This window comes from Notechis scutatus, chromosome 5 (assembly GCF_049901735.1).
Source record: "Notechis scutatus isolate UNSWTSFEM ecotype Mainland chromosome 5, rNotScu1.2, whole genome shotgun sequence".
Lineage (NCBI taxonomy): Eukaryota > Metazoa > Chordata > Lepidosauria > Squamata > Elapidae > Notechis > Notechis scutatus.
Window position 1 is genome coordinate 92850793 of NC_142013.1, and position 27415 is coordinate 92878207.

General features: G+C 40.2%; 1 protein-coding gene across 1 annotated transcript; it reads right to left on the minus strand.

Moving 5' to 3' along the window:
* Window positions 1-677: 677 nt before the first annotated feature.
* Window positions 678-26582, minus strand: POGLUT2 (protein O-glucosyltransferase 2). Its single transcript, XM_087967323.1, has 10 exons — window positions 25996-26582; window positions 23734-23939; window positions 21004-21209; window positions 19624-19701; window positions 14594-14766; window positions 13790-14027; window positions 11310-11519; window positions 4995-5084; window positions 2176-2280; window positions 678-863 (listed from the first exon to the last, which is right to left on the minus strand). Exons 1-10 carry the CDS (start codon window positions 26175-26177, stop codon window positions 846-848), a joined length of 1506 nt encoding a protein of 501 aa, XP_087823449.1. The 5' UTR covers window positions 26178-26582; the 3' UTR covers window positions 678-845.
* Window positions 26583-27415: the final 833 nt, after the last annotated feature.

Sequence of the window (27415 nt, forward strand, 5' to 3'; positions counted from 1 at the left end):
TTTTCGAACTGCACAGCTTAGCTAGGGGCTCTCCCGAACCACTACGAACCCCCAGCAGCCCGCCCCTGGTTAAGATATTAGACACGATATAAGGGCCCTTCACGGTTTGTTATTTGAGCTAGATATACCAATGCTTTAAAACAGGGGTGTCCAACCTTGGTAACGTTAAGCCTGGAGGACTTCAACTCCCAGAATTCCCCAGCCAGCTTTGCTGGCTGGGGAATTCTGGGAGTTGAAGTCCTTCAGGCTTAACGTTACCAAGGTTGGACACCCCTGCTTTAAAATGAAATTTGTTGTGCCCAAATTGAACTCTAAGTCAGCTGTCTCCAACCTTTCCGACTCTGGAGACCACCAGCAGCAGCAGTTGGTGGTGTTAGCAGGAGGGAGAGGATGTTTTCATGTGTGTAATTTAATCCCATGAATGTGCCAATGGAGCTTTGTACACTCACCCGCCACTTGCACAGTCCGGTTTCCAACAGGCCACGGACCAGTAGCGGTCCATGGATCACGGATTGGGGAATCCCTGCTCTAAGTGACATCCATACAGTTTCTCCATATTTAGAAATGTTACCACTATAGATATCAAACGTGTTATTATATACTAGCTGTTTTGTAATAAATTCATAATTAATCAAAAGGATGTTCAAACTTTGTCATCAAATAAAAGTGACCGCAAATTTATGGAAAGAATATTTATTTATTTTATTAAAAAAGAGTTTATAAAAAGCAATGTTGTATTAATACTGCACAAAAGAGGGCATCCAGATGATTTCACTCTTAGTAACTTATTACCCTCAGAAGGTGATTAGATAATTTTTTCCAGCCACAAGTTTTCCTCTGTCCCATCAGAGTTCTTCTTTGACCTGCAAGTAAGGTGAAACTTGGGTATCAAAGCTTTTATAACACTGAATTATTTAACTTCGTATGTGTTTTAAAATACCTTATTCTGCTATGCCATTTCCCTTTGTAGTTAACACATATTTTCCAATAATGGGTTTTATTTATTTATTTATTTATTGAATTTACATTGCTGCCTATTCGCCCATGGCGGCTCGAGGTAGCTTACAGGGCGTAAACCTTTTTTAAATAACCAAACAATAAAAATAATCAAAGAATCAAATAAATTAATACAAGGACAAGCGAACAACATCCTCTCTCCCGCCACCTTCAATCCCTGTAACTGTCATGTCGCTGGGCGACAGGTAAGCGCTCGCTTGCTAGGTAGTCTGGAGACATGTTAGATATCAAGCCTAGGAAAGAAGGGGCGAGGCTTAGAATTCAATGCTTGTTCATATCAATTAGAGGCGGTAGCTTTACGGGACCGGTAGGAAATGTTCCGCGGCCGTCCGCTCCCCAGGGTTGGGACCCCTGTTGGGAAAACCATATTTAAAATAAAAAACAATAAAAACTAATAAAAAGAATCAAATAAATTAATAAAGTACAATAGAACAAAATCTATCTATTCGATCTGAAACTGTCTTCAAAGAAAGGTAAGGCTTCCTTGTAGGTAGTATCTGGGACATGTAGATATCAAGATGAGGAAAGAACTTAGAATTCAATGCTTGTTCATATCAATTAGAGTAGCTTTATGGGACCATAGCAATGTCCCCAAGTGATGCACCTACAGATAGTATAGGTCTTATATTTAAAGCCACATAGGTCTCATAAATCTCCCTTTTGCAAAAGATATTTAGAGGAAGCTACTGCAATTCCCCTTTTAAATAGCTTTTGCCTCTGTTTTTAATTTGTAATATCCTCATCTCATCTTGGAAATACAATTTAATTAGGGGAGTAATAGATATTTAAAGGAATACATTTTGACTCGAGTCATAGCCTTGCATTTTGAAAACAAGTTTCAAATCAGTAAAGGATCAGAGAATATAGTTTCTTCATGTAGAATACCATCAATTCTAGTTTTTTCTGAATATACAAACCGTTCCTCTCCTTGACCCTGGCAGGTTTTAGCTTATATCTTCAGATTTAGTTTAGATGTATTAAAACCTTTCCTTCCTTCCCTCTTCCTGGTACAAGAAAAGCCATGAAAAAAACCATTTTGGCACTGCAACGATTATGTTATGAAGCTAAGAGCCCGAGTGGCATAACAATGTTCTCATTAAGAACAGGTCAGGATATTCAACAACCAACTCCTAAAATATTAACTTGTACATGCTATACCTTTGTTCGGTGACAATTACAGGGGAAGAGGTCATCATCAGGCTGTACCACTTTCTCCATGCCATCCCTCACTTTGGGATCACTCACTTGTAGTTTGGCATATTCCTAATGAAACAAAATAAAGAAGAATATTTTTGCCCCTTGTCTTGTTCCTGCAAACAATGACCACTTGTTGTTAAAGGGGCAAAAAGCCAACAACCCTTGAGTTCTACATCGGAATCTTTCCATGCATTTGAGAAGGCTTAAGTAGCTTTTCAAGGGTCAAAAGTCTTCCCAATGCTTTCAGCATCTACTTCACTCATCAGAATTCCAGAAAATTTTCTCAGTATGGGCCCTGAACGTACCACACAAAACCTGGGATGGTCCTTGAGCTGACCAACATTGTGTACTGCTGTCTTAGTACGACAAATGGCCCACACTGCTTTAGGAAGTTTGGATTCTTTAAGATTCAATATCACTACAAGGTGACTTGCTGAAATATCATCACTTCTGTTAACACACAGTCTCTGTTTTAGAAGAGGCTCTCTAACGTTCAGCTCTTTATAATCTTTACTGACAGCTGTTTTGAAGATCCCATCCTCTCTTTAGAAAGGGATCTGTAGAAGGTCAAATGCATCCTTAGCGAACACTTATTTGAATTTAGGACATAACCCCGGGGTGTCAAACTGGCTGCCCGCGGGCCGAATGCATCATGAGCAGGCCACACCCATCCCAGCTTCGCGAAGAAAATATCACAAAATGTCATGTGATGGCAACGTGATGCGGCGAGTTTGACACCTGTGACATAACATTTCCAAGATGCTCACTTGCAGATTCTACCAATAAAACTGTTACTGGTGCATTTTTAAAAGTTCCCCTATAATTTAGACAGTCTGGGTTCAATTCTAATGTAGCTGAATGCATAATCCATAAAATAAACCATGTTAGAGATAATAAATATGAGCCTAGAGAAAGTACCTATTTGTTATGGGAATGCATGAACGAATTCAATTATCTAGTTCAGGTGATATCCTGCTCTTTATGAGTTGTAAGGTAACCATTAATGTAATGTTACAGAGAGGGAAACCTGATCTACTACTTAAGGTTGTTGTATTGAGGAAAAATGAGGAAGGAGAAAAGTCAATATATTGACCTAGCTCTTTGGACAGAATGTGGGGATTGATGGAATTAAATAAATGAAGGTCATCAAAGAAATGGAGACCTCTTTGAGTGCTCAACTCACAAAGACTTGTTGCCTTCACACAAGACCTTTCAGTGAAAGCTATGACAACTAACATCAAGGATGGAGAATATTTTTTACCCTCAGGTGACTCTACATCTAATGATAATATTCCTAGGATAGGCTGATAATCTATCATTCACAGATAAAAGAACTCAACACTCTAATCACATTTCTTAAAAGTATCTATTTGCTATTGAGGTCCAATAACTCTTTCTGGAGTTCTACCTAACTATTGAGATACACCTAATTAAAATAGTGGGGTCAAATTTTAAAAAGTTAAATAAATAAAATAAATACAACGGTTAATCTTAAAATGCTATTATTTTCTACTAGAAGTGTTCTAAAAAAATCAGCTCCAAAATGATCAAATAAATATGTTCCTCTGAACAATTTTTACTCTTTTAAATGCTACAGTGCCAAGAATCCATTTGTTTGTAAGCAGAGGGGGTATTCAGCAGGTTCTGACCAGTTCTGGAGAATCAGCAGTGTAAATGTTGAGTAGTTTGGAGAACCGGCAAATACCACACCTGACTGGAGATTTTACAGTAACCTTTCCCTGCCATGCCCATCAAGCCACGCCCACAGAACCGGTGGTAAAAAAATTTGAATCCCACTATTGTTCGTAAGCCTAGGAGTGCTGATCACATTATTAGGAAACCTTGGAGGAAAACAATTAGAAGCCTAATACGCTTACTTGAAATAGTAAATAATGGAAAGCATCCAATATATTTCAGCAAAGCTTCGTCACCTCAAATGATAGTAAGAGTAGGTGAGCATGAACTTGATTTAGGTCTGTAAAAAAAGATGTAACCCGGGGCTAAGCCACTTTTCAAAAGAAGTTTTATGTTTTATGTTTTGGTTAACTATGTTTTGATTGTGAATTAATAAAACCTTGGAAGAATAAAACTAAAGGGAGAGAAATTTGGAAAAGACATGTATAAATGATAATTAAGGAGGTTTTATCTTTTTATGTCTTGTTTTATGTTTTGTATTTTGTGTGTTTATGCTTGATTGAGAATTAACAAAACCTTGATAGAAAGAAATATAATTGAATAAAAGTGAAGGGAGAAACAATGAGAAATTTGGAAAGGATATATACGTGTTTAAATGGAAATGTGATAATGTGGAACTATGCCTTAAAAAATAATGCTTTATTTGCCTTGTTAAAACTTATAAGTAATTTTTGAGAAAGGAGGTTTTATACTTTGATGTCTTATGTTTTGTTTGTCTTTAAAACCAATAAAACTTGTTTTATAAAAAAAAAATGATAGTAAGAGTAACTGAAATTTAACATTAAACTGTAATGTTAATTCTTTTCCATCCATTTTTACACCCACATGGGTTTTCATATATTTTTTTCATGTGTTATTTTTCATTCCCTGCTTTCAGAAATTACTGGGGATAGAAGAGGCTTCAGTTAGCTTATGCACTGGGTAGTTCCACTTTCTCATAGAGAAACTCAAAAGAAGCTGTCCCTTAACGGATAGCAAAATGAAGTATTGATTTTTAAAATGAAATAAAGCTGGGGCCCGCTATTAATCCCCTACCTGTCTCGGCAGATTTCATTGTATGTTCACCAAGGAAAAATGAAACTGACCTGAAATAGTTTGAAATAGTAACAGAATATATGATCTCCCATGAGAGCGTTCCTTGCAAATTCTTGTCCTGCTTTTGCAATGTCCTTTGCCTAATAAGAAGAAAAATGGAGTGGGGAAGACAGGTGGAACAAATACTGAATTAATGTGTGTTCATATTTATATTCAATTATATTCATATTTCATATTCAAATACTGAATTAATGTGTGTTCATATTTATATTCAATTATATTCATATTTCATATTCAAATACTGAATTAATGTGTGTTCATATTTAAACTTTAGTTTTCCTAGGTTTCCTTTTCCACCCGTTCCCATCTACACATTAATCAGTTTCCAAGGAGCACAGCTCAAAATAAATCAAACTGGAAGAATTAATTCAAAAGAAATATTAAACTACTAGCATTCCTTAATTAGCGGTAATGCTAGCAACAGTGGAGAACGCACATAGCTCAGAGTTGACCTGCTGGCTCTTGGTGTGCTCTGAGTTTGTTTCTCTTCTTGCAGGAGCTTCACGAACATGCCATTTACAGGTAGTCCTCTACTTACAATAGTTGGTTTAGTGACTGTTCAAAGTTACAACGGCACTGAAAAATGAGACATGACCATTTTTCTTTTCTTTTTTTTTTTAAAGAAACTTTATTAATTTTACCATTAAAAACAACACATCTACAAATAATATACAGGAAAAAACAACAGGCCTTGACAGAGGCCAGGAAAGAAAGAAAGGAGAATGGGAGAGGAGAAGGGAGGGTAGAGGAGGGTGGGTAGGACAGGGGACAGTTAAAATAAAACCATGTCTTTTGTGACTGTCTGTAAGATCCTTTCTTCTTCAAATGTGTCGTAGGCGGTACTTTTCGTTATCTCTACTTGGGTTGCCCTTGGCTAAGATTCTTCTCGAAGTGATCTATCTTTGATCTAGCCAATTATACCAAGGATTCCAATTGTTATAATAGGTTGAGGATTCTTTATTTTTTAATGATTGGGTTAGTTTGTCCATTTTAGCGCACTCTAGAATTTTCTGGATAATCATTTGTTCAGTGGGGGTGACATGACCATTTTTCACAGTTACAACTGGGCTGCCCTTTGCAGCATCCCCATGATCAGGTGATCCAAATGCAGATGCTTGGTAACTGTTTCAAAGTTATGACCGTTGCTGTGTCCCTGTCATGCCCCTGTCGGAATCTGACTCGGAGGAGGAAGACGAAGCAGCTGACAGGGAATGAGGGTGTGGCTCCGTTGGCTGTGGAGGAAACTGGGGAAGAGCAAAGTCCGGCTGGGCAGAGCAGGAGAGAGGTAGAACGAGAGGGAATTCAGAGGAAGACCCAGGCCCACACCCTCTTCATCCTAGGGCACACAGGGAGGAATGGAGAAGAGAGCAACATGGGTTGCATGGCTTACGGGGCAGGAAAGGGCCCTGATTCTCTTCCTTAGCTGCAGCTGGGAACACAGTATATAAAAAAGGCAAGCTGCGCGCAGCAAGCTGTTGGGAGCAAACATGATTTTATCTTGTATCATCGTGGCTTGTCTGTGTTCCTGGTGTCTTCCCAACTGTGTGAGTTTTGCTGTGCTTTCAAGTTTGAAATTCCTTCTCCTGCCCTGCCAAACTAATTAAGAGTTTGGAAGAGTCTGGTTTGTTTGGATTTTAAGTTACAGTTTGTGTGTACTTTGATTTGGACTGAATTTTCTACAGTCAAAGGCTGTTCCTGGGAGAGTTTTTCTCCTGCCAAAGGTAACCTGGACATTAGGGGAAAAGTTGGAGATAATAAAGAGACTCTTATTGCTTATCTGACTGCCATGCCCCGGGTCATCACAGTCCCAAAGTCACTTTTGCTACTTTCTGACAAGCAAAGTCAAGAGTGAAGCCAGATTCAATTAACAACTGGGTTACTAACTTATCCACCGCAGTGATTCACTTAACAGCTGTGGCAAGAAAGGTCATAAAATGGGGTAAAAATTGACTTAACAAATGTCTCACATAACCACAGAAATTTGGGGCTCAATTCTGGCCGTAAGTCGAGGACCACCTGTAATATTATCAGTGCTACCCAGCGTCATTCCCTGATGCACAGCTATAAAAATTGAACAAAATAAATAAATAAATAAACCAATCAACCTAACATGGTTATGAAACACGAACAAGAAAACACCAGTAAGCTCATAGCTGTTATGCCCCTGTCAGAATCTGAATCCGAGGAGGAAGATGAACAGCTGACAGGGAGTGGGAGTGTGGCTCCATTGGCTTTGGAGGAGGCTGGGGAAGGGCAAAGTCTGGCTGGGCAGAGCAGGCGAGAGGTAGAACAAGGGAGAGGGAGTTCAGAGGAAGAACCAGGCCCACCCACTCTTCATCCTAGGGAACACAGGGAGGAATGGAGAAGAGAGCAACGTGGGTTGTGTGGCTTACGGGGGAAGAAAGGGCCCTGATTCCCTTCATTAGCCACAGCTGAGAAAACAGTTGATAAGAAAGGCAGGCTGTTGGGAGCAAACCTGACTTTATCCTGTCTTGTCATGGCTTATCTGTGTTCCTGGCATCTTCCCAACTGTGTGAGTTTTGCCATGCCTTCAAATCTGAAATCCTTGCTCCTGTCCTGCCAAAGTAATTTCTTCATTTTGGCTTGTTTGGACTTTAAGTTACAGTTTGTGTTGCTCATGTTTTGGACTTAATTTTCTGCAGTCAAAGGCTGTTCCTGGGAGAGTTTTTCTCTATCCAGAAGGTAACCTGGACAATGGGGGCAAAGTTGGAGATAATAAAGGGACTCTTATTGCTTATCTGACTGTGTTGCCTTCGTGCCATGCTCTGGATCATCACAATAGCATACAAGAAGACCATAATAAATGATACCAAACGAGAAGTATGAATCAAAAACTAGATTCAGTTTTACATGACAGGACAATCTTCCTCAAATCAAGCTCAACTCATTTGACTTGATGGATGCATCCATATGGTCTTCCTGGCAGCAGCCGAAGAATGATTTGACACTGCTTTCTTTTAAGTAATGTTTTGACTCCTGGGCTAGCCTACAGCCCTGGTATTTCCTGGATATCTTCCATCAAAATACTAACAAAATCTGATCTGTTTATTTCCAAAGCCCATACTAAATCAGACAGATGCTGTCATCTGTGAAATAAATATAAAATAGTGATATCATTTCAAGTTTTTTTTAAAAGTTCCTTAGGCTTGATGTTCCAGAATAAACACACGGGATGGGATGAGGAGGAAAACTGTGCTCATGTTACAGAGTACCAAATTCACAATACTTTCCAATATTAACATGATAATTCGGACAGTTCTTGCCATGCGAATGAATTAGTGCCTGGTACTTCATAACTCTGCTTGTTTGTTTGCTTGCTTCAACTTGGACATTGACCAAGAAAGTTCATAGCAAACAACAACTAGACAAAAACACATAACAATGGCAATAATCAGACAGCAGTAAGTCAGTAAGATAAACATGTCATACGTCTGCAAAGGGTTCCAACCACCCTGGGAGAAAAGCCAGGTCTTCTGGGATGGAATGGGATCCACCTAGTTTTTAAGGGTAAATGTCATTTGAGAGGGAAGACACCACTATAACAGCCATGGTGGTGCAGCAGTTAGAATGTAGTATTGCAGGCTAACTCTGCCCACTGCCAGAAGTTTGATCCTGACCAGCTCAACATTGACTCAGCCTTCCATCCTTCCTAGGTCGGTAAAATGAGGACCCAGATTGTTGGGGGCAATAGGCTGACTCTGTAAACTGCTTAGAGAGGGCTGTAAAGCACTGTGAAGCGGTATATAAGTCTAAATGCTATTGCTATAGAGAAGGCATACACCCATACAACAGACAGCACCACATAGGCATATCTATGTAAGAAAGTTCATATCACAGTTAACCTTTTTCAGATTTCTCTATCTAGAAAAATCTTGGCCACTTTCTTACTTTTCTGATTCTTATTGTTAAGAGCATTCAAAATGCATCTAAAATTATCACTCAAATGGTATAGCTCTTCAAGACAAATCCAGTCCAATCAGAGCATATTAATTCAGTTAGAAGGTCACGTACGATCCTTTCCAAGTATTGCCATACAAAGCTTATAAGCCACATTAAATATTGAAATAGATCTATGCAATCTTGGATGAGTCGGGTAGTTCCCCAATGTATAAATCAGAGAAGTTAAAGCTTCCTTCCAGGAAGAACGAAGTCTTTCATATTGTTGATTATCATTCATTACCTCTGTTAATGGTAATGCCACGTTTAGACTGATTTGGTCTCTTGGCTGAAGTATGTGTGGTTGCATTTGATATTTATATTGATTTTTGTGAGATGCACACTATATAAACCAAATCAAATCATCAGACAAGTTTCCTGGAAAGTCTTATGAACATTGGTCCTAGATGATTCAATTTCAATTTTTATGTTGCTTCGTTTTCTTTTCAGTAATTGGTTTGTTGAGAACTTTCTTTTGTTGCGTAAGCTGTAGTTTATCTAGTTACTCTTCAGTTTTTCCCAAATTTGTTTGGTATAGAATTTGATATATTTAAGGAATGGATTTGTTGTCTCTATTGTTGAGACGTATCTGCTGCCATGTAAAATAAAAGTAATATTTATTTTCTCTTATTCCTTTTGAATTTAGTAAGTCAAAGTTTATCTGATTTATTATCTTTTTTTCAAAATATCTTTCATGTTTTCAAAAGTTTCCATCCTCCGGTAGATGTCATTCCATTAAATTCTGCAGTTCTTACAATTCTGTTTCTAGAATTGTGGGCAGCTTTTCAAAAAGAGGCCCGTCACTATTCCTAAAACAAGCTGCTATGCTACCCTAATCCATACATGACATTATTACTTGCACAAGACAGATTTGCTCATTTTACATTTTAGAAATTTATAGGTAGTGGAAACACTTTTAAGAACATCTTAGCTTAGATAAGTTTCCAAAAATACATCTATGATATTTCCTTCATTTGATGGGCGACCTCAGTTAGCAGAGACATCTTCATTACAAAACAATGATCTAGATCAGGGGTGTCAACCTCGATTTCATTGAGGGCTGCATCAGGGTCGTGCTCGACCTTGGGAGCCCGAGATGTGCATGGCCAGGGTGGGCATGGCCAGCTCAAAGTCACTCATGTTGGGGGCGCCTGTGGTGTCCAAGCACTCTGCCGGCGAAAACGGGCTCGCAAGCTCCGTTTTCGGCTGTGACAGCTTCCTGTAACCCTCTGCCAGCGAAAACGAAGCTTGGAGGGCCATGTGAGCTCTGTTGTCAGCCGCGACAGCCTCCTGCAACCCTCTGACAGCGAAAATGGAGCTCTGTTTTCGCTGAGAGGCACCGTGGGCTGGTCCTTTGATGTTTCCAGGATGGGCCCACAGGCCAGATCTAAGCACACCACAGGCCGGATCTGTCCCCCGGGCCTTGAGTTTGACACCCCTGGTCTAGATAACGTAATTCTGAATAGTCAGATTCCTCTGAATCACAGTCTGTGCTTTGCAGGTCCTAGGGCCTGTCATGCTCTTGTTGGAGTCTGATTCTGAGGGGGAGATTGAGCAGCTGACAGGGAGTGCGAGCGTGGCTCCGGTGGCTGTGGAAGAAACGGGGGAAGGGCACAGTCTTGCTGGGCATTCAGAGGAAGACCCAGGGCCATCCCCTCTTCATCCTAGGGCACGCAGGGAGGAACAGAGAAGGGAGCAACATGGCTTACAAGAGAGAAAAAGGCCCCGATCCCTTTCATTAGTTGCAGCTGGGAGAATAGGATATAAGTGGGGCGTTTGCACATAGCTCCTTGCTGGAAGCAAAGTGTGCACTTTCTTGGTCGAGGCTTATCTGGGTTTTGGCATTCTCCCAACTACGGTTGCTGCGTTATGCTTTGAAAACCTGCAATTTATCATCCTGGCCTGCCGTGTTAATTACTTCAGTGTGGTTTGTGTTGGTTTTTTTTATTTCTAATTATCTTTACTTTGGGTTCAGAATGCATTTCTGCCCTTTGTAGACTGTTTTTGGAAGAATTTGATATCAAGCCAAGGATAATTAGACATTGGGGCCAAGTTGGAGGCATTAAAGGGAATTTGTTCTACTTTTGTGACTTTGTTATTTTTGTGTCACGCCTCAGGGCCAGCTAAGCTGAGGAGGGAACAATTTCTGCCTCAAACCTTGGAAAGCCACTGCCAGTCAAGATCAACAACAGTTTCTGAAATGTTCTCATGACAGTTATAACTGGCAACTGCTACGGGACAAACTAAATATAACCAATTTCCCTCTGTGTGAAGTAATCATCTTTCATAATACCAAAGACCGGTAACATGGCAATCAATAGAATTTTGTTAATGAAATGCACCTTTACCTCTTCGTCATGATCTTTCGCCCACTGGAGTTTTTCCATGAGATCGCTCAGGTCATTCTTAAATGGAACGAAGTGCTTCCAAGGTTGTAACTCATTATAAAAATGTTCATAGTAGATGGACTCCTGCTTCAGCACTAAGCTGTTCCCTGCCAGCAAGTATGGCAGCCGATATGCAGCCACTGTGCCATCAATATTAATTTGATATTTAGACTGCAAAATACAAACCATACCATTAATAAACATATAATTTTAGCGGAGGTTCTCCCCACACCCACCCAAGAACTGAACTCTTGACAAACGTCTGCGGAATATCTGGATAGAGGATATTCCACAGATAGAATCATTCCACCCATTATTTGGTTATCAAACTTCAATTTCCTACTGGAAGCGTGGTAAATAAGCAATTTTAGCCAATTGCAGTTCTCTTCAGCACAGGGACAAGGAGCACATCCATACAATTTAACTTTCACAAGTGATTCAATTACATTGTAAGTCGGGGTAGAGAACATGTAGAACTCTTAAATGTTCAGCCCCATGACTTATCCGTTCTTGCCAGCAGAGTAATAAGTAGGGCTGATGGGAATGAACACTGAAAGGACTGTAAGTGATTGAGCAAAGACAATGTAGCTCTTGATTTTAAAAATGGTTACCTTAATTAATAGCAATCGACTATAAAACCAAAGAAGTCTGTATCTAAAGCATCAGTAATGTAATATAGCATTTCTATCTCTCCCATTCACAGACCTCGCAAAACATTTTATGTAGATGGGATAACTGAAATACACATACATACATACATCCATACATACCCAAACACACACACACGCCCATTTCACTTGTGAGCAATTCCGGCTTAAATCATCATAAAGTAGCAGTATAAAACCATTAGAATGTTAAACATTTGAGCATTAAAAATTAACAAAAAACTAAAAAAGGAAGCGATAGAAATAGTCCTCGACTTGCGATCACAAACAAGCCCCAAATTTCTGTTGCTAAGTGAGACAGTTAAGTGAATTTTACCCCACTTTACGACCTGTCTTGCCATAGTTAAGTGAATCACTCAGCGGTGGGATTCAAATATTTTTACCACCGGTTTGGTGGGCGTGGATTGGTGGGTGTGTTTTGCGCGCATGCACACACTTTGTGTGCGTGCCAAATGCACACTTTGCACAGACGCAGAGGCGTTTGTGCAGGCACAGAGGCATTCTAACTCACCTCCTGCAAGCCTGCACGATCCCGGTTGCTTCAGCAGCTGCCACGCGGCACTCTTCTGTGCCACGCAAAGCAGCTGCGCTTCAAATCCAGAGGATAAAGGGGAGTATCAGAGCCTGGGCGGGTGGGCGGACCCAAAAGCAGAGTCAGCAGAGCAGCGGAGAGAACCGGTTTGGTCTCCGCTGCTACCGTCTCGGCTGAAGCGGGCCGAACCAGTAGAATACCACCACTGGAATCATTGCAGTCGTTAAGCTAGTAATATGGTTGTTGAGCCAATCTAATGTCCCAATTGACTTTGTGCTGGTCAGAAGGTCGCAGAAGGGGATCATATGACCCCGGGGACACTGCAGCTGTCATAAATAGGAGTCACTTGCCAAGCGTCTGAATTTTGGTCATGTGACTGTGGGGAGGCTGCAATGGTCATAAATCTGAAAAATAGTCATAAGTGACTTTTTCAGTGCCATTGTAATTTCGAATGGTCACTAAACAAACTTGTAAGTCGAGGACTTACAGGGTGGAGGAAATGGGATCTTATAGTTTACTCGCCTCCAGAGTGGGATGCCCTTTTGGGTTTTCAGGCCCTTTTCAGAAGGCCAAGAAGATGGAGTGGGCCTCACCTCAAGTAGCACTATGTTTACTTTTATAAATAAGGCAGCAAACATACTTCATACTCCTTCCTCCTCTTATTTTCCTCAAAACAACCTCGTGAGGAATGTTGGGTTTAGAGAGCGACTGGCTCCACGTAGGGGTGGGCTTCAAAAATTTTAGCAAAGAGTTCTCTGCCCAGTTGCTGGGTGGGCGTGGCCATGGTGGGCGTGGCCTAGTCAGCCTCCTGCACCGTGGCGGAGGGTGGGCATTTTTGACCTCCCTGGGCTCTGGAGGCTTTCCTTGAGCCTCTGGCAGGGCGAAAATGGCCTCCCTGAGCTCTGGAGACTGTCTGGAAGCCGAAAACGGGGGACATGAGGCCCACCCTGTACCCCATTTGGGCTGCCAGAGTCACTGCAGGCTGGTTCTTTGCTATTTCCAGGCCGGTCCCATAGACCAGATTAAGCACCCCGCAGGCCGGATCTGGCCCACGGGCCTTGAGTTTGACACCCCTGCTCTATCTACTCCAGAAGCCTTCTCAGTTCTGAGAATACTAGAACTGGAAGGTTTGCAATATTTTATTTTATTCCAATATATTTTTGCAATACATTCTGCCAAAATGAAATTAGATAGATAGATAGATAGATAGATAGATAGATAGATAGATAGATAGATAGATGCACCTTGAAGAAATCAAAAAAGGAAATATGTTTCACAATTGGGCCGTAGAGGCTTTCATCATGCTTGAAAAAGAAGAAATTGGTAAAGGCCGCATCGATGATTTCTGGGAACTTTCGGCTCATTTTCACAAGTTCAAGCCTCTCTTTTCGACTGTCACGACCCCTCCAGATTGCTGTGGTGTTTTTCTCTTCCCATGGCGGCCCAGTATTTGCTTGAACAGACATCATATCCAGGCTGACTCTTAGGGGGGAAAAAATGGCAAAATGTTCATAAGAGAGGGAGTTCTGTGCATAAGTTTCAGGAAGGTCTTACACCCAGGAGGAAGGTTTTGCCCATTAATAGCTTTTCTCTTTTCCATCCTTAGATGCTTCTTACTGATAGGATTAAAGCAGGGGTCCCCAAACCCCGGGCTGCAGCCCACTATGGGGCCTTGAACCTTTCGGAACCGGGCCACAGAAGCGGTGGGCGATTGCGCATGCACATACCCACTTGCCCCAGTAGTGGGCAGCCACATGCGCAAGGGCATCCCCACTCGCACGAGTAGATCACGTGCATGCGTGCTTACCTGCCCTGCGTGCCCCCCCCCCGGACCATCCCCTCTCTCCCTCCCCCCGTTGATATGTAAAGCCAAAAAAGTTGGAGAACTCTGGACTAAAGAAGAAATGCCACAGACTGGATGACACCTCAAGGAGAGACTTAATAATAGAATAATTTAAATGCGTGAAATAAACTCTGTAGACATAGATTACAATGGAAACCAATCATGCTCAGCTAACGTTTTCTATAAACAATACAGACATTCTTACCGCCCCATTGTTTCTAACACAGAATCTGTCAGGTCGTAAGTTGGCATTACAATATCTTTGGAATCATTGGATCCACACCAGGAGAATATGGGTTGGACATCCTGAGAAGATTTCTTTTTTTCCAATGGCCAATCTCCCAAATTCACAAAAAACTCTACATCTGGCATTTTCACCTAAACCAATAAAAAAAGACTTGATTTGTATTTTAATATTCTTTTTTATTTACTTGTTTGCTTATTCAATTTCTCCCAATGGCAATCAAAAAATTCTTGGAAGTTACCAGTTCCTCAAATAACTTTTTATTTTATTTATTTATTAAATTTTATGCTGCCCATCTCCCTTATAAAGTGACTCTGAGCAGCCAACTTTTCCTATATGCTTAATTTCTGAAGTGGATTCTAGCCATTGAACATTTAAGAGAGCATAACTGGAACATTAAATGGCAGATACGTTTCTTGTAGAAGATGATTAGCAAACATATATTATGTAGTGTTGGAATTACTGAGCTTCATTTACCTTCTATAATTTTCTGGCATATATTTTTATTCATTTGCCAAAAAACATCAAAATTTTGCATTATACAGCAGTAATCAGTACATGGCAGAGGCGGTATTCAGCAGATTCTGACCAGTTCTGGAGAACCGGTAGCGGAAATTATGAGTAGTTCAGAGAACCCGCCAATACCACCTCTGACTGGAGATTTTACACTATCCTTCCCCTGCCACGCCCACCAAACCACGCCCACAGAACCGGTAGTAAAAAAATGTGAATCCCACCACTGCTACACGGTATTTATTTAAATGCTGTGTGTAAATTACACTTAGAATAGTGGAATCTTGGGTGCTCCCTGAATTTGGTTGTTTGCTTGCAGACATTTCATTATGTCATTTGTGCAAATACGTGTTCAGAGAACCTCATGTTCAACTTTGAGCTATATATTTCTCTTCAATTGGATTGCTTAGAATACTGCAATGTAGGCTAGTATTATTATTCTCAACTTTATAACTGAATGAAAATAGTTACTTTCTTAAATCAATGCATTTGTCAAATCTGCATTTGCTCGACTGTTTTTTTCAAAAAATAAAATAAAATATTAAGGCATTATTTACTATCTCTTTAACGAACAAGAGAATTTTTAATTTCAAAGCCAAACGATTTATGAGTACAATGCCATCTAGTGGTCTACAGTTCCACTCTATAGTTTTCAGCAACTACGCATCAACCTTTCAAAGGTTTTTAAATAAGTTCCCGAAAGTCAAGTGCAATACTTCACTTCACATTTGTAAAGTCCTTTAAAGTTGACTCCTGTCCAAACAGGGAACAAGTTTTTGGACTCGTGCTGGAGCCCGTCCCAAGGGAACTTTTCTCTCTTTCTATGTGTAGTAGTAGCTTGGCTCTATTACTAACTAGTCTGTTACTTTGAAAATATTCAGAGTGGTATTTTGAGATTTTCTACAAGTCCTGTATTATTCTTTCAATGATGAGATTCAAAACCCCTGGTCACAGCCCAGTATGAACTGTGTACACAGTCTAGCATTACCAGAATATACAGAATTTTTGCAATGAGCAGAAATAAATTTGGTCTGCTCTTACCAGATAGAAAATAAGAAGATCAGTAATCCAACATGCCAGCCAATATTTACCTACAGCAGAGTTAGCTTATATGTTTATGAAGTGAGATTGATTGATTTTTTGTTCCTTTTTTCATCTTTTGATTTGCTTAAAGCAAAAATTAAAAGAAGTGCATTACGCCTTTCATAGGCTTAATAGTAATATAAGCTATTAGAATCAATGGCCCCCAATCTTTTGGGCACCAAGGACCGGTTCTCTGGAGAAAGATTTTTCCGTGGACCGGAGGGGGGCGTGGTTTCGTGTGCTGCAGCATGCATCCTGCAGATGGGGCTTCATTTGTTTCCATGGACCAGTTTCTGGCAAGTCACAGACCAGTGCTGGTCCACGGGCCGGTGGTTGGGGACCCCTGTGTTAGATGACAGTTAAAAAAAAATCAAAACATCTGATGAGGAAAGCTCATGTACACTACTTCTATAACTGTGATGGCAAACCTGTGGGACGGGTGCCAGAAGTGGCATGCAGAGCCATTTCTGCCGGCATGCGAGAGGTCACCCAGAACAGCTGCACTGCACATGTGTGTGCCCCCCCACCAGACAGCTGATTGTCAGGTATCTGCTGCACATGCGCAGGGGGAGACATGTGCACATGCGCAGGGGGCAGGTGGCATGGGGGGGCACGCACGTATGCACAGAGGGGCACGGTGCGGGGGGTCACGTGTGCATGCACAGAGGCATGTGGTGCACACGCAGGGGGTCACGCGAGCATGCGCAGGGGGCACAGGGGGGGTCATGCACACATTGCATTATGGGTGGAGGCACGTGGCGAGGAAAAGGAAAAGAACATCACTGTTCTATAATATGGGCCACATAAGAGAACTGATTTTTCCCCCTGAAGGAATAGCTTAACAGATAAGTCATTTGAATTTTATGAATGTCTGAGTATCAAGAGATTCAAACATGGAAATCCAATCTGTTACAATCTCTCTGTATGTTGTGGTTGAAGGAGGTCTGATCCAGACTGGAACTAATGCACTAGGAATGAACAAGAGAGAGGTTGAGCAATTTAGGACCCAAAACTCCTATTCAATCTCTGTGAAGAAACTCAGAAACACACCCATGTATCCTAATCCATACCTAACTGTTATGAAGAGGGTCAAATACTCATGTATGGAAGGGATGTGAGGAAAAGAAGAAAGTATTTCTTTCTTACTTCATTACTTTTATAAATTTCAAAGGATTCACTTAATAATTAAAATTGCATCCCATCTTTTTATTAGGTTTAGCAGCCAGAGCTTCAGTCTTGACCCAAGGCGTATCTTTTTAATAACAATGAGAATAGTTTTGGTAGAAAGCAACCCCAAAATCAACGAGCGAGATTTTTGGCCAAGTAAGGTTTGAACCTGGGTGTCGTTGTTGGCAATCTGACAATTCTAACAGCTCTACTATGCGTAGCTTCAATTTTGAGAACATTATGCGAACTGCCATTGTGCAAACTTCCAAAAATTCTCACTTCCTTCCAGAGGAGACAAAGGAAAACCTCCAAACCACTAAAACAATGTCATGTTTTACTTCAATATATGTCCACTGAAAGGGAATGAGTACACACACACACACACACACACACCTTGTATTTCCAGCATGCTGCCTTAATTAGATAAAGAAGCATAGAACTTATTGCCATTGAGTCGACATTGATCATTTGGAAAACAATAGATATCTCAATGTGGCAGGCCCACAAACAGCTACCAAAATTATTCCTTTGATAACAAGAGAAAGGATATATTTTTCAGAACTGTGGAGTGGGCTGAGACAGCAGAACTAATTGGCAAGTGGTTATTTTCTACCATTTAAATATGCCCACTTTCATAGTGTCCTGCTGCTATAATACACCTGAAGATTATCAAAGCAGCCCAGATATTATTATTATTTTTGTCAACCATTCAGTCATGGAGGTATGGCTGGGCTTTGGGGGGACTATTTAGGCAACTTTAAAGTGGACTTTGAGGACTTGGGAAACAGGAAGGATAATTCTGCAAGTGTATGACAAGTATTTGGTTGGAAATTCTATCATCCCTGCAGATGTATGCCATAAATCAAGGGTATTTAAACTTGACGAGTTTTAAAACTTGTGGACTTCAACTTCAACTCCCAGAATTCCTGAGCTAACATGACTGGAGGAGGAATCCTGGGAGTTGCGGTCCACAAGTCTTAAAACTGTCAAGTTTGGAAACCCCTGCCATAAATAACCATACCTCTGCATTTCTCATTTTGATGCAGGTAGTAAAAATACTCTTTTCTTGACCTAGATGGGAGCCATGGCACTTTAGATGAGATTAAACTACAACTCCCAGCAGTCAACATGGCTAAGGAAGAGGAAGATTGGGAGTTTTGATCTAGTAACATCTGGGAGGCCATAGATTCCTCATGCTGCTATTACTCATTCTGCGTCCTTTGAGGATTTTTGTTTTATTTAAAAACATGAACAACTTTGGCTGAGCCAGCTGGATTTTTATACCTGAAATACTTATGACAAACCCTTTATGAAGACTTGGCTAGATCATTTATACAGGTGGGATTCAATATTCTGTATACAACATAGAGATTTTTGGAGCCCCATTCCCACTGATGCATTATCCAGTATGCTGAAAAAAGCATCCAATACACCAGAGAGCATCTATGTGTCTAACTAGAAAAATAAATCAGTAGCTTTTCCTTCCACGGAAGGAAATTAGACACAGACCTAACCAAAAAAAAATAAAAAATGAGGAGGTGGACTTGCATTATATGTAAGAGATAAAACCAAGCACGAAAACCTCCTTGAATGCATATGGGTCAATATAAAAAGAAAAAAGAATGGCATTACTTCAAGTGTATAATACAGGCCACCCAACCAAGCAAAAAAAAATATAGATGAACTTTTTGCTAATCGGTTAACAAATGTATATCAACTGGGGAACAAAATATGTATCAAGTGAGATCGAACAGGTTCCTGACTAAACCAGCTGACAACTTTGTCATCCTAAAGGTAGAGGCAGGAGTAGAAGAACAACTACCCTGGAACTAATTCTTACTAATAGAAGAAATGATAAAGGGGATTGATGTTGCAGGAACTTTGGGGGAGAGTGACCATGTCATATTGGAGTTCAATAAAATGCAGACACAAGCAATATAACATAATCAAACCAGTGTCTTAGACTTTAAAAGAACTAATTTCAACAAGCTTAAAGAGACCTTGGGAATTTCCATGGCTGAAAATCTTAAAAGGGGAAAACAACTCAAGAAGCTGTTCACACGCAAAGCATTAGAGCTTTCCCCATCCTTCCATTCATTTTTTTTTTAAATCTTCACTATTCATACTCTTAGTGAACTCTGGATATGGCAGAAGATATATTGATTCAATATAAATTGAAGAATGCTAAAAATAAAATGATTTATAACATAGTTAAAGGAAATACTCACTTTTCTTGTCAAAGAAAGTAAAATAGCATCCATGAAAATTCTGAATCCAACATGTTCACCATGGGTCTTTATATAAATCTAAAGTAATTCAAGAATCACAAATTAGGGATATTTTCTTTTCCTTTCCAAGACAATAGTAGGCTCATTTCCATTCTCTTACTCCCCCAAAACAAAAAAAAACATGTAGAGTTTACTTTCTGTAACTTTGGATCGTGAAACTCGTTAGAATTATGGTTTATCCTTACCAAATTGATACTTTTTACAATAGGCATGGAGCATAGTTCTTATCACCCTCAGCCAGAATAACTATGCTGGCTGAGGTGATAGAAATTATCATGCTACTCCACTGGATTAGAAAGGATCCAGTCAGCAAGAAATGAAACTGGTTCCATATCCCCCGGACGTTGAAGTAACTTCTATTATTCCTATTACAGCGGAACCTCCGGTCACAACCGTTAATCCATTCCAGGACTTCGGTCGCAACCCGATTTGGACATGACAGGAAGCAAGACTGACTGTGTATGCGCATATCCAAAAAAATGGCATGGCAGGGGAAATTGCCGTGGCAGGGAAAATCACCGCGGCTGTGTTTGATCCAGTGGTAGGATTCAATTTTTTTTACTACCGGTTCTATGGGAGTGGCTTGGTGGGCATGGCTTGGCTTGGTGGGTGTGGCAGTGGAAGGATACTATAAAATCCCCATTCCCTCCCCACCTCACTAACCTGCTTCCCAGCTCCGTCCTCCTGTGCAGGGCAGCAAAAGAAGACCCAGCCGATCAGCTGGGATTCGGGAGGCAGAGAATAGATGGGGGCGGGGGACAGTCAAAGGTGGTATTCTGAACTACTTAAAATTTCCACTACCGGTTCTCCAAACTACTCAAAATTTCCGCTACCGGTTCTCCAGAACTGGACAGAACCTGCTGAATACCACCTCTGGTTTGATCGCCACCCGAGGATGTATTCACGACCAGAGTGAAACATTTAGCAGATTTTTTTTTGGTCGGCACCCGATTTGGTTATGGTCAGAAGCGTTAGTAACCCGAGGTTCTACTGTATAATGCCTTTAACTTAGAAAGGTTCTTCAGTTCATGGCCAATAATGCACTCCATAATTGCTTAGTATTCATTATCGCAAACTGTAGCAATGGCTGTTATATCAAATGACTAAGCACTGCAGAAACCGATGGTAGAGAGGTATAGGAGAAACTATTTAAGTACAAAGGCTCTATGTACAGAGGCAATTGACTTTTGCATCCTGTTCATCTCCCAGCTTCCTTGAATCCAGAGAAACTACTTTCCCTCATTCTTTGGGCTTCTTCTTTTAAGACATTTACTTGCAGGACAGCCATTGTCATTTGTGGTACTATAGCACAGGGTGTACCTTGTTGTCTTTTATGGTATAATGGCACAAGCTTTGCCTCTGCCCAAACCGTTGTGGGATTTCTTTGGCAATTTTATCTGGATCGATGGTGGGGAAATGTGCCAAATCTCTCTGAATCTGCTCAATTGCTTGAGGACAGCTCATCACCTCCAGCCAAACTCTCCCATCTTCCTGAGGGCAGTCACAGTTTTCATGGTAAACAGGTCCTGAGGGCAGTCACAGTTTTCATGGTAAACAGTTACTTTAAAGTTACATCATGCATTTTGTCAGAATGATTCTCCTTTCTGAATGGATGTGGGGCTTCTGTGATTGAGCAAAACAACTGTGTGTTACATAACTGTTCAAGCAAAGGACCCCGACTGTGTTTTCATTTGGCCTCCCACATCTGGGCTCAATCTACAGGTAGTCCTTGACTTACAACAGTCCACTTAGTGACAGCTCACAATTACCACGGCATTGAAAAATGTGACTTACGACTGTTTTTCACAGTTACCACCTTTGCAGCATCCCCGTGATCCTATGAATCAAAATATCAGTTGCTTAGCAACCGGTTCATATTTATGATTGTTGCTCTGTCCCAAAGTCACATGGTCCCCTTTTTGCGACTTTCTGACAAGCAAAGTCAATGGGGAAGCCAGATTCACTTAATAACTGCAGCAAGAAAAGATGTAAAATGGGGCAAAATTTACTTAACAAATGTCTCACTTAACAACTGAAATTTTGGGCTCAATTGTGGTCATAAGTCAAGGACTAAGGTAAAGGTAAAGGTCCCCTCGCACATACATGCTAGTCGTTTCTAGGGGGCGGTGCTCATCTCAGTTACAAAGCTGAAGAGCCAGCGCAGTCTGAAGACGTCTCCGTGGTCATGTGGCCAGCATGACTAAATGCCAAAAGTGCACAGAACCCTGTTACCTTCCCACCAAAGTGGTCCCTATTTTTCTACTTGCATTTTTACATGCTTTCAAACTGCTAGGTTGGCAGAAGCTGGGACAAGTAACGGGAGCTCACTCCGTTAACGCAGTGCTAGGGATTCGAACCGCCGAACTGCTGACCTTTCTGATCAACAAGCTTAGCGTATTAGCCACTGAGCTACTGCGTTCCTTAAGTCGAGGACTACCTGTACTTAATCTTAAGCATTACCATTGTCCAAGTTTCAACATTTTTTCCTTGGCTGCGAAACTTTTAGCATGAAATACATTAACAGTTCCAAAGTAATCTCCATCCAAATTAATTTAGATTTTTTTTGTCCTGAAACGAAAAAATAAACTCTATCCAGACAGTGGCACATGCAAGCAATGATTGCTCAACATCTTACCAGGTGCCTTAAAATATAACTTGTTATAGCTCATGAAAATAATGAAAAACAGAAATGTAAAAAAAGATAAAGAGAACTAGGAATTTTGCCAACACTCCTGCCAATGATCTCAGGCATTACTACATCTTATATTGCCATTATTTTATTCACTTTATTTCAATTACACGGCTAGATTTTTCACATTCACAGGGTACAGTACTGCAAAAAGTTCCAAACTTATTGTCCAATGCAGCAGAACAAGTCATCCTTGGGAGAGGCACTAAAATAATAAGTGGCCAAATACTCAGATGATTACCAAATCTAACAAGATTTTGGGATTCTTGCCCTAAGCGCACAACACTTCATATGGAAATTCCAAAATGTCCAAGATTTGGCTATCTTGCAAGATTTGGGGCAGTATTTTTTATTAATAGGTTGAAATACATTGTGGTAAGACTCGCCATGACCAAACTCGTCACAGGACAACTCACCAGGTCCAATTCACCTCAGGAACGACAGTTGCACTAATGTTGAAGAAATAGCGGAATAGAATCATTAAGGAAAGGATGCCAAAGGAGGCACAAAATGAAATATTAATAACAAAAGTTAAATTATTTTAAATAATTGAATTGTTGTCCCAAAAATTGTCCCATGAAAAATTGGCCACGGCGAGTTGTCCCGCATTGGGTTGGCCACAATGAGTTGTCCCATTCCGCAGTAAATGCTGGTATTGGCAGAAACATAATAAATCATGGTCACATGACCCAGTGATGGAATTCTACCAGTTTCTCTACCGGTTCAGTGATCACTCACTTCACGCACACCTAACACGCACACAGCTTTCTAGGCCTTGCCACACCAATCAGCTGAGAGGATAACGAACAGAAAAGCGCAGGGACAGATGGGAGGGTCGATCCTGCGCTTTTCTTTCTCCTCTCAGCTGATTGTTTGAGCTTTCTTTTACTACCGGTTCGGTAATACCGGGCCAAACCGGTAGCATTTCACCATTAATATGACTGCAAAACAGCCATAAATGTAGACTAATTACCGATCACCTGAAATGTGATCATGTAACTGCAGCAAGGAGATTTTAAAAAAGCTCATAAGAACCTTTTTTGGGGGGAATCCACTGTAATTTCAAACAGTCACTAAGTAACTGGTACTAAGTTGAGGACTCCCCGTATTCCTTTCTGCTCTTTCCTTTGTTCATTCATAAAAAAAAATAACATTTCTGCATTTTCAGCACCTCTCAAGTTGTAGATTCACTCTCATCCTCTCTTGGAATAGAAATTGTAGGGGTTTAAGAAAAATTAAAAGAAAATATTGATTTTAAACAAGACAAACTAAACTGCAGGAGGTTTGTACATCCTTGCACTGAAGGTTACATTTTTAAAAATAATCTGGTTTCAAGCACCATTATAGCATCATTTCTGTACCTTTTAAAATATATGGAGATTCAGCAACCTGTTTGCTTTTTGCCCAAACCTCAATTCTCAAGTTTTTATAGCTTGCATACATTCTGTATCGCACAATGAAGGAGCCATCTTTCCTGTCCAATATTTGCACTCCCACTCGTGTAAATTGCTCCTCGGGTGCTGTGATCTTCACCTGAAATGCTTTTTCTCCAGGGGAGGTGGTAAATCTATCCAAGAGATAAAAACAAGACAATTATGGGAGAAGGAGAACTAAGTTTTTTTTCCTGTAGGTTCATTTCCACACATGGAAAGATTTCAGAATTCTTACCAAAAGAATGAGCCTGATATACCCATTCAGGCAACATTTTGATGCAGTTTCTGGCCAGATTGTATACTCTGCTAAACAAATAATTCCCACAATACTGTCCAACTATTTACTAAGTCTGCATTACTATCACTATTAATCTGCTCATCACTCCTATCCCCTCCCACTTGTGACTGTATGACTGTAACTTTGTCGCTTGTATCCTTATGATTTATATTGACTGTTTCCTAGTATGATTTGATTGCCTATTTATACTCTATGTCTATATTAAGTGTTGCACCCTATGATTCTTCATGAATGTATCTTTTCTTTTTATGTACACTGAGGGCATATGCACCAAGACAAATTCCTTATGTGTCTAATCAGACTTGGCCAATAAAAAATTCATTCATTCGTTCAGTTTCCATGGTAGCTAGAAATGGTGAGAGATCTAGTCTTAACCATTCAGAAAATGCCAAACTAGAGAAGGGTAATCTACCTTATTAAAAAGCATTGTCTATAAAACTTATTTTTGAAAAAATTCAAGGAATTATCTTCTATATGAACTTCTTATCAAGCTATTCCTGTATACTAAGACCATCAAAATGTCGCCGATAACCCCCGTTAATGTTGTCTTCAGGAGTCCTGAAACCACTTGTTACACATAAATGAGCAATGTGACTTTGTTGTTGAATAATCCTGATAATCCTTCCTGATAATCTTTTAAAATTATTTCTTAGAAATTCCATTTCCTCAGAACCCAGTTCAGGAAGTGGTATCCTGGGGCTACATTTCTGATATAGAAATCAAATGCCTTAAAACTGCAGAATAAGCAGAGATACCATTGTTTCACAAACATAACAAAATCCAGATATGTGAACCTCAACTACTAAATTTTTTAGCAAGGGCTATGTCACCTGAAGCAACTGTAGGTTTGGAAATCCACACGTTGGTAGGCACCCAGGTGGAAAAAAAAACATATCTCTAAAGCTTCTGTAAGCCTAAAGCCTCTATAAAGAGATTAAATCCAGAGTCTAAAATTATTTTCACTGTTGGATCCAGACCTGAACAATACGACTGAAAATAGATCATCAAATAACTTTTTGAGGATAACCTAACATGCTTTCCTTTCTATATAAAATGGATATTCATTTCATATTGCTCATCGATCTAGTGAATAATGTCATTATGACACAAAACGTTACACATAAATCCAAACAACTATATAAGTCATACATGGGATAGGATTCCTAAAGATTGTGTACAATTGCATGGTTTCATATTAGACCTTGGGAATGTGCCAGGTTTTGTTGTTTCAAGGAAAAACCCAAAATCCAGTTTTTCTTGTCATCTCAAAAGTTGCCAGTTGTTTCCAAGGTCTACTACAGGTAGTTCTCGACTTACAACAGTTTGTTTAATGACCATTCAATGTTACAACCGCACTGAAAAAACATGACCGTTTCCCACGGTTACAATCTCTGCAGCATCCCCATGATCATGTGATCAAAATTCAGTTGCTAGGCAACAGGTTCAAACTTCTGACCATTGCAGTGTAACTGAGGTCATGTGATCACCTTTTGCAACCTTCTGACAAGCTAAGTCAATGGGGAAGCCAGGTTCACTTAACAACCGGGTTACTAACTTATCAAGGGCAGTGACTCACTTAACAACTGTGGCAAGAAAGGTTGTAAAATGGAGCAAAATTCGCTTAACAAATGTCTCACTTAGCAACAGAAAAGTTGGGCTCAGTTGTGGTCGTACATGGAGGACTACCTGCATATGAGTTTAGGAAGCTATACGAATACAGAAGTTTAAGCTGGAGTTTAAGTAAACAGATATACAATAGTTAAGCTACAAAAAAAGCCCTACCCACATTGTCACCCGCAGGTCTATAGTGGAATCATATTAACCTTGAATTGTTTTACAGACCTCTTTCCTGTATCATTTAAAAAGCTGTTATCTAAAGAAACGGTGCTTACCTTTTCCCTTCAGTATCCACAGCCTGGATATAAAAATATCGAGCAGGAAGAACAATTCCTGCCCTCAGTCCAGGTCCCCATAGTAAACTTCTTTCCGGACTTAGCTGGGTTCCATAAAGTGATTCACATATTACAGAGATTGTCCCCAGAGCTAAAAAGCAAGTCAGCCAAATGCTAAACATTTACAGGTTTTCCTTTTTTTAAGAAACAAAGCAAACCAAATGCCAGGCAGAGGAGCGGGGAGCCCAGGCGTACTGCTTTGTTAGGTAAAAGTGAGCAGAAGTATGCACTATGTGGTTCTCTCTAAATATTTCCTCAGCCACACACCATTTCCTGATGCTTTCTTAAATGTACGCTCCAATCCTTCCCAAGCGTCCTTTGAAAAATTCCTATCCAATCATTTCAACTTAATTTTTAAAAAAAAAAAAAATTCTAGAAGTGAATGTCTGGTTTTGCTCTGGATAACTTAGGAGAAAGAGGGGATAATGAACAAAAGCTGTATCCCAATCCCTTTGTTTTTTGCCTGTGCAGCCTTTCACTCTTTTTTCTTCAGTAACATCTTACAATCACTGCCAAGCCCAAAGGGGTGGAGAAGGGAAAGGAATAGGATCATTGGTCCAAGAAAACTTCTTCCGAAGGAAAAATCACACAGGGAGCCACTTCCCAGGTTCATCAGTAATGCTGGGAATTGTAGTCCAATGGTATCGGGAAATTTGGAAGAGTTTATATAGGCAGGAAAAAAAACCTGATGGAATTTAGGAAAATCGGATTCTTTTTTTTTATATTAAAAAAACACTTTAAATATGCCAAAAAAGCAACTTACTGCTTAAAAGCTCCCAATTTTGCAGCACTGTAAAAGATGTTAGAAAATCTCACGATGATTTAGTTTATTATCTAAAGAACATAAAATCACAGGAGCAGAGACACAGGAGCCCACATGCCTGATGTAAGTTGCGTTTTAAATTAAAAGCATAGTGGCAAGATCTTGTAAAAGGCTACTGCGTTTGCAAGCTTACCACCGACAGTTTTGCCTCGCTTGCAGGCTAGGAAGCATGGCGTTCAACCAGGTTGATGGATATCTTTAAAAAGGAATATAATGGCTTAAACAAACATATTACAATCCGGATCTCTCCTTTATCTCTTCAGCTTCTCCTTGCTGTTCAGCTATTACCCTACCCTAATTTGGGAGCACTGAATTAAGCTATTTTTCAAGCAGCCACAAAGAGGATTGTGCTAAAAAAAAAGTGCAAGATCTTTAAAGTGATTTTTAAAGTGATCTTTAAAGTGATTTTTTTTTCCCTAGACAAGACTGCAGCATCGGGAAATCCAATCGATCCTCCTACCGCACTCTTAATTCGCATTCATATGCAGTACCGATGAACAAAAATTTCTACACCGCCCCAAGCAAAAGGATTCTTGC

Coding starts and splice junctions, on each gene's coding strand:
- POGLUT2 (XM_087967323.1), bottom strand. CDS start 26,177: ATGTTTAGCATTTGGCTGACTTGCTTTTTAGCTCTGGGGACAATCTCT. Junction 21,210..23,733: donor ATCTCCATATATTTTAAAAG/GTACAGAAATGA, acceptor GACTGCCCTCAG/GACCTGTTTACCATGAAAAC. Junction 2,281..4,994: donor ACTATTTCAAACTATTTCAG/GTCAGTTTCATT, acceptor TTGTTTCATTAG/GAATATGCCAAACTACAAGT.